This window comes from Ixodes scapularis, unplaced genomic scaffold, assembly GCF_016920785.2.
Source record: "Ixodes scapularis isolate PalLabHiFi unplaced genomic scaffold, ASM1692078v2 PGA_scaffold2__306_contigs__length_199485367, whole genome shotgun sequence".
Lineage (NCBI taxonomy): Eukaryota > Metazoa > Arthropoda > Arachnida > Ixodida > Ixodidae > Ixodes > Ixodes scapularis.
Genome location: NW_024609857.1, coordinates 174,502,591 through 174,510,969, shown reverse-complemented (window position 1 = coordinate 174,510,969; position 8,379 = coordinate 174,502,591). Strand labels below are relative to the sequence as shown.

The 8,379-nt window shown below is 49.5% G+C and overlaps 1 protein-coding gene across 1 annotated transcript; it reads left to right on the top strand.

Moving 5' to 3' along the window:
- Positions 1-486: 486 nt before the first annotated feature.
- Positions 487-2,166, top strand: LOC120850234. The gene has a single exon (XM_040222680.1). It carries the CDS (start codon positions 487-489, stop codon positions 2,164-2,166), a length of 1,680 nt encoding a protein of 559 aa, XP_040078614.1.
- The last annotated feature ends 6,213 nt before the right edge of the window (positions 2,167-8,379 follow it).

Sequence of the window (8,379 nt, the reverse complement as noted above, 5' to 3'; positions counted from 1 at the left end):
GCCGTTAAAAACGAAATGATTTCGAGCCCACTTAAGAGAGCAGGCATTCTAAGGTGAGTGCATTTCGCTGGTCTTGTCCACGTATAGATGACATCGCATTCGACTAAAATTAGTTTGGTACGTACATTCAAGTAAATCCTCACAAAGAAGGGGGGGGAGGAGGAGTAAGCGACTTCGGACTCCCCCATCCCGCTTGTGTTTTGGAAGGGAAAAACATAATGTGATGTAATCCCCCTCCCCCCTCCCCCTCCTCCCCCGCCCCTCCCACCTCCTCCCCCCCTTTTCGATGTTGAAAAGCAGCGCGACTGGGATGAGGGCAAAAAGACGAAGAGAACACAGGACAAGCGCTGACTATCAAATGGTTTGTTAAGAGAACATGACGAAGAAATACAAAAAATGAGAATCATGGAGTCAAATTTAGGCGCACAAAACGAGATATTGCAAGAGGGCCTGGACACCATCCACTCTTTCCTACAAAGGGTGGGAATGAGGCTCTCCCCAGACAAGACAAACTGTGTTACCGTAGCAAATAAGAGAGGCAGGAAAGAAAACGGAACCTGCGACAGAATTCATCTAAATGTCAACGGCACCCCCATACAAAGAACCGACTCTGTCAAAATCCTGGGAGTAACCTTTCAAGAGGATGGCAGAGCAAGCAAATGGTATCGTGGAATTAAGAACCACTGGAAAGCTACACTGGGGAAAATCAAATTTGTTACGAGCAAGTCATGGGGAGCGCAAGAACACACACTAAAAAAACTAGTCAGAGCCCTGTTAATATCGAAAACCACCTACGGAATTAATTACCTTCGCCTCAACAATGAGCAACGGAAGGGTCTAGAGGTACTTAACCGTATGGCGATGAGAGTCGTCACTGGGTTACCGAAATCCACCAAGATAGAAGAACTGGAAACAATCGCCGGAATGAACTGTCTCAGAGATATTGCTCAAGAAGATAAAATAAGCCAAGTACTTAGGCTGCAGAAGACTACAGCTGGCAGGAACATCCTGATGAAATTAGACATTGAGTGCCCGGACACACCGATCTCGATCCCCCCGCCACCGTGGGAGGATGAGATAGTCGTGGACACGAAGCCTTTACCCCAAAACCTAAGCAAAGAGGAAATGGGGAGAAGAAAAACAGCAGCTAAGAAACACAACTATGACCTCCAAAAATTACTTGAAGACCCTGAGACAGATATATACTATACAGATGCATCAAAAGTACAATCCCAAGTTGCCATCGCAGCACACAGATTCAGGGACCAATTCACGGTCACAAGAACTCTAAAACCAAGAACGGGAGTAAAACAAGCGGAATTAATGGCCATCCAGCTGGCCATCGAAACCGCAGCTTTTAGCCCAAGCAAGAAAATCTACATTTACACAGACGCCAAGAAGGCTTTCGAGGAGTATCGTAACCCCTCGAGCAGAAGTAAGACGGTGCAAACCGTCAAAGCAATTGCACGCATCTACAGAAGCGAAGGAAAACGCGTAACCATAAGGTGGATCCCGGGACACCAGGAAATACCCGGGAACGACGCCGCGGACGCTGCCGCACGGGTCTCCCTCCCTCCTCATCAATTACCCGGCCTTGGCACTGACTTCGACGACGTACAAAAATTGAACACTGGATCTCCAATCCAACCGGAAGGTGAAGAAGAAGTCGACCCCTTGGCACTCAAGGCTGTCGAACGCCAGGCACGCCGCGAGCGGCTCGGGAGCCTTCTCCGAGAAGACCCGCATCCCCTCCCAGCGGATAACTACACCCGTTGGGAGAAAATATGCCTTAGAAGATTACGCACACATACAGCAATGGTTCCCAAACGCACAGCCATTTTCAAGAAAAGCAGATTAACAACGAAACAGCACGATACAGAAATTCAGGACTCACAAGCAGGACCCTCGACCCTACCCATGAACGAGAGCCTTTGTGAATACTGCGAGGAGACCGCCTCGGAGACCCACGTCTTCTGGGACTGTCCCCGCACTCAAGAAACGAGACGGAAAGCCCTAGAGGCATTGCCACACCATATGCGACCGCATAGCCTTCAAGAATGGGTCCTGCCCACTGGATCCCCTGAGCATCGCAAGGCAACCCTCGATTCCCTCCTCACATACGTGAAGGAAGCCAAACTCACACAATTCATCGAAAACAAATCATAACATAAACTCATCCGCTCAAAGAAGATGACTTAAGTCAAGATCGGCGAGCGTAAATCACCTTTTCATAATTATAATAAAGACATTTTCCAACCAATCTTGCTAGGGGCCTCGTGGAATATGTCACTTCTTTCTTCTTCCATCTGATTTAAGAACCTGTTTTCTTCTTCCTTTTCCTAGGAGCTCTTGTTACCCTAAATCCAGAAAGTTCACCTCGCTGGTTGTTAGAGTCAGGATTGTAAAAGTTACTTCAAGAATGTACCTAAGATACATTTACAGTTACTCATACGAAAATTTACCTGTGTGCGTATCTAGCTACTCGCTTAAAAATGTACCTAGGTACAGTTGCTTCAAAGGAACTTTTTATTTTCACGTCAAGTATTTTTCTCAAATTTGTCACATTATTATTGGAAGTAAATCCTTTGTATACTGAGATGTACACAAAAAAGAAGTTTGATAAACGTGCTTTATTGGTGTCAATGGGAAAATTAAGGCACAACGCTCTCACCAGAGCATTCGAAAACTTTGTCTTTTTCACTTGAGTGCTCGATTTAACCTCAAAACCAGGACTTTTTCGAAATGCTCATCCGACATCTTCGATCGCAGTTTGGTAGCAATTGTTCCTCCTATGCGAAAAACGCGCTCCACCAACGCACTGCTTGGAAGCCCCGTGTTGAACTTTAAGAACACGCTTTTCAGCAGCGGTATATCCTTGAGACAGTTCAGACTTCTTGTCGGAGCAAGTTCGGTGTAGTGTACAAACTCCTACTCCCATGAAGCAAATGAGGACGATGTTTCGAATTTAAAGTGCTCACTGGGGTGCCTACATGTCTGTCTGTCTCAGGGTGAAAACATCCATTGTTCCCCTGAATGTGCCAGTGCGTGACGCTCTCGCGCACTCGGTGCGTGACTTGGGCGGCAAAATGGCGCCTATTTATTAGCCAAAGCTAGACGCTCGAGCTGAGTGACACCGGATTGCGCGCACTTCAAAATGCATAAAAAAACGAATGGGCGGAAAAATGGCTGACATGTCACCACAAAAGCAAACGCGCGTGTGTATGAAGGCACTCTAGTGCTCACAGTCTTCTTCATCCTCAGCACTTTGTTCGCCTGACGACGCTTTTTCTTTAGTTGATGTTCGCATAAGTTCGTTCTTTAGATAATCCCAGGCCCGCTTCCGTTTCATTTTGTTGTCTATCCATGCAAACTTAAATCTTGGATGGCATACGGGAGATATTATCAAATGTTTTTCTTCCTTCATACCTGCAAACCTCTTATTGATCGTCGCGATTAAGCTCTCGACCACCGGGCGGCACTACCTCAAGTTCTCATCAGCAGTGTGGACATGTTTTTGCGAAGTGAAGTCACTGTAGGCAGGATATATGCCACGAACAGGCTGGTTTTGCGCTGAAGAAGAGTTATAGCTTGTGCGAGAGGGTGTAAACACCTGAAGATACTCATCAATAAAGTCAATGTCTGACTTCGTGAATCGCGGAATTTTAAAACTCTCACAAACTTCCTTTAACTTTCCCTCACTGTGATCAAGCATTCCGTGAAGTGATTTGAGGCAATCGTATGAAGAGTTCCAGCGCGCGAGGACAGGCGTGGGCAAATATCCTTCACAGCTTGAAGAGATGGCGTCAGCAACCACATTAGACCTCGCTTGCTTCTTCCATAATGCCGAGCACTTGCTTAAAGTCAGCCTTATTTGCTTCTTCAGCTGCGGCGACGATTCTTCAGCGTTCTCCACGTCTTGCAGAATTAGAAGTAACATCAACCGACTGCCGCTGTAAGAGTTTGCCCATTTACCGTCGTCGCGACCAGATTCAGCATATGGCACACACAGCGCTCGTGGTGAGGAAGTGAGTAGACCCCATCAGATTGGTCACGAGCTTCGAGGACGCTATAGATTAGAACAGGTGCACAGATTTCCTCCTCTATCTCAAACTCCTATGATGTGTCTGTGTAGTCTTCACACTGCCGCCGAGGATGGCTGTATTAAATAAAAAAATAAACATCTATTCTGGCGAAATTGTTCGAATTTTCTTGTAAGAAATATCAAAGATTTCATTTTCCCCTGAAAGCCTTTATGAAATTGGAGCCGCTGTCCGTTGTGGTACAAGTTAGTTTGTCGAGGATATCGCACTCTGTGTATACGCCTTCCTCGAATGTGACGACAGCCCAGCACAAAAGAACACCTTTCCAGCGTGTCTGGGTCGATCGATGTGCTGTCACCCAAGGTAATTCCTTGAGACACCAAAATAAATTATGGCACTGAGACTACCTCATAATGAAGAGAAACCACGACAGTTACCTGTTATGAAGTGACCAGCAGTCCGCAGTAGAAGAAACATACTGAAGATCGCCGAGATTTGTTCTTATCACTTCTTTTGTCTCAGTCGCATCCTTACTGATTTCGCTCATCAACTTTGGTCGACTCATCACGTGACGGCCATGGAAGCCGCACTGTATCAGATGCCTGAAACTCCTCTGTTTTACGAAAGAGAACGGCAGGTTGGCATTAACAACCAGTTCTTGGACCATTTTGTCTAATGTATCTGAAAACCAAATATCAGTTCATTCAGTAAATGCTGGCCTGCTCTTCAGTAGCAGTACGAATGTATCTTAGAATGTATTGTAGACAACTTTCCGACTGTCAACACTCAATTATGTTAAAGAACTTCGGCACGTAGCCAGGATCTTGATGCGGGCGGGAGGGCGGGCGGGGTAGAGAGGGGGGGGGGGGGGCGACTATGACAAGAAGCTATATGAGGGGAGGGAGAACAGAGGTTCCACCAAAACAAGATTTGAGGGAGAGCTTACAAATAACAACCCCCTGGCTACGTCTGAAGAAACGTCCTCCTGGTTTCTAAAACACCCCCTGCAAATACTAATTCCAGAGTCACAGTTATAATTACGTGCGGAAAGTAGTATTGGGAGACATTAGATATGTAAATGTTCATTTCACATAATTAAGCACAACAAAACTGGCAGGCTTCGTTGTCAAAACTTATTGCAGCAGTAGAAGGATTCAAACATCAAGAGCAGAAAATCCAAGTACTCGTACTCTGGCCGAACGGAGAGTTCGAGCTCCTGATGTAGTCTGCCACCGATGGCTGGACTGCTGCTATTCTTTGTTGTGGAGGCCCTGTGCTACATTCGGGTCTTTCCTTTGGTGCCGCGGCTTTACGTTTTACCCCGGCAACATTCGGCTAGCTCTTGTCGACACTCTTTAGTGCTTCCTTGTGAGACAGGAATAAGCAAAGCATGACTAGTTAATACGTAATGCACCGTATCAGAACAGCTCAGCGGCGCAGGACATTATTCCAACTAGGCTTCAGCATTAGCACTTGAGACGAAAACGATATTTCTGCCAGACGCCAAAGATGGTCAACTGCGGCGGAAAATTTCGGACGTGCGGGCATTAAAAGAGAAAAAGTGGTTGCTTTCAGTAAAACTAAAATGAAGACGAAATCTAATTGACCAATGACAAGGCAGCTTACAAATAATTGTTCTGGCTCGGTTCATTTTCTTTGAAGCCCTGTTTACCTAGCGCACCCGGACATCTTTGTAACGACTTCTTACCGTCGCTCCATACGCACTGAAAAGTGGACCTGCACCGTAATTTTGTATAAGCATAACCAAACCTTTTTTTGTTTCGTTTCCCATTCCTGACGAAGACCGGACTCCGGTTGAAACGTCGAAAATAAAGCTTTCGTTGTTCTACCGAGGGACCTTGTCATATATAATATATAGGGGAAGTCAGAGTGGTGAATGGGTCAAAACCATACCTCGGCAAACCTAACTCATGAGGGCCCTCACTCACCCTTACTCACCCTCATCTTCACAGGTGAGGTGAGGGTGAGTGAGTTTCTGAACCAGGAAAATTCATGAGTGTGAGGGTGAGTGACGGCCGTGAGGGCCGTGAGCGCTGTAAGGGCGGTGAGGGCCGTGAGGGCTGTGAGGGCGGTGAGGGCCGTGAGGGAGGTGAGGGCCGTGAGGGCCGTGAGGGCGGTGAGGGCCGTGAGGGCCGTGAGGGCCGTGAGGGCCGTGAGGGCGGTGAGGGCCGTGAGGGTCGTGAGGGCCATGAGGGCCATGAGGGCCATGAGGGCCATGAGGGCGGTGAGGGCGGTAAGGGGTATGAGGGCTATGAGTGCGTGAGGGGCGTGAGGGCGGTGAGTGGCGTGAGGGCCATGAGTGCGTGAGTGGTGTGAGGGCGGTGAGTGCGTGAGGGGTGTGAGGGTGTCACGTTACGCGGTGAAAAAAAGAAGAAGAGGAAAGAAGAGGTGCCAGGCTAGGCGGTGGAAAGTGAAGGAAAAAAAAAGGAGAAGCTCGAGAGAGTGGGGCTCGAGCAGAGGGACAGATTCGACGGTGCCCCGAGAACGCTGCCTACCTCGGCCGCGAACCGCAGAGGCAGATGAATTCGACGGTGACCTGAGAAAGCTGCAGTCCTCGGCCGTGAACCGCAGACGCAGGCCGGCTCCACCCAAACTCGGACCCGCAGCCCTCTACAGAGATCCGAACTATCAAGGCAACGAACCCTGATACCCAGGCGGGAAATTTCTCGGAGAAAAACCTGGGCCACCTCCAACAGAGCCCGGAATTACCTCGGCAGCGACCCCTGGTAAAAGCAACTGGCTCCGGCGAGAACCCATCATCAAGTTTCAACAGACACTGGTGACCCCAACGCGGGAGGTCATCAACCTGAACGGGGACGTGAGAGTTCAAGACATTTCTAACTGTACATGTGTAAATACTTAGGCAATAGGCATCTTTTCTATTTACGTATGTCGCTGTGTTATATAAATTGATTTATACCGTCCGACCGTGCACTCTCCTATCTTACTCAGACGGTTGACCTGAACCACGACAGAGGGCCATGAGTGCGTGAGGGCAGTGAGTGGCATGAGAGGCGTGAGGGCCGTGAGGGCGTGAGGCCCCCTTCAGATCGAGCATCTTTCTCAGCAATTTTGGTGTTAATGGCGGGTTGTTCTCTAGCTTTCCCTAGATCGACACGAATTGCTGAGATCGGGTCCGGCTCGAAATAAGCAAGCAACTCGGAGGAATTCGAATACGTTTGAAGCGGCTGCATCTAATCAGGGACGCAACATTTTCACGTGATAGCTCGTGCCGGTGATGATGACACCGAAAGACTTGGTTCTCGTTTGAAATCGATCGTTTTTTGGAAATAAACTGTTTCAGAAACGTGCATTAGTATTCTTAACGAGATCTAAATGCATAAAAACACGTTTATAACGTGTAATTGTGTCTAAATAGAGCAAGAAAAATAAAATTTTATGATGACGATGGCAAATTGCAGCAATTGGTTGGTGCGTGTGATCGCGGGCGGCGCGTGTTGCTGGTGTTGCGACGTAAAGTTTCTGGGCGAAATTTCCCCATCTGAAGCTGGCCTGAGTGGCGTGAGGGCCATGAGTGGCGTGAGGGCGGTGAGTGGCGTGAAGGCGGTGAGTGGCGTGAGGGCGGTGAGTGGCGTGAGGGCGGTGAGTGGCGTGAGGGCGTTGAGGGCGGTGAGGGCCGTGAGGGCGGTGAGTGCCGTGAGGGCGGTGAGGTCGGTGAGGGCGGTGAGGGCCGTGAGGGTGGTGAGGGCCATGAGGGCGGTGAGTGGCGTGAGGGCTATAAGTGCGTGAGGGCCGTGAGGGCCGTGAGGGCGGTGAGGGCGGTGAGGACGGTGAGGGCTATGAGTGCGTGAGGGCCGTGAGGGCGGTGAGGGCCGTGAGGGCGGTGAGGGCGGTGAGGGCCGTGAGGGCGGTGAGTGGCTTGAGGGCGGTGAGTGGCGTGAGGGCCATGAGTGAGTGAGGGGCGTGAGGGCCGTGAGGGCGGCGAGGGCGTGAGGGCCGTGAGGGGCATGAGGGCCATGAGGGCGGTGTCTGCGCGAGGGCCGTGAGGTTCAGTGAGGGTGAGTGAAGTGCTGAAGGTGAGTGTGACTGTGAGGGTGAGGGTGAGTGAGGGGCTGAAAGTGAGTGTAGCTGTGAGGGTGAGGGTGAGTGAGGGGCTGAGGTGAGTGTGGCTGTGAGGGTGAGGGTGAGTGAGGGGCTTAGGTGAGTGTGGCTGTGAGGGTGAGGGTGAGTGAGGGCGACATAAAATGCCGACCTCTGGTCAAAACGCGTCGAAAACGAAGAGTGAGTTGACGGAGGGACAGGTTTTAAACAACAATTTCAAAAGTGTCCTGCAAAGCTCTAAGTCCCAGTTACCGAA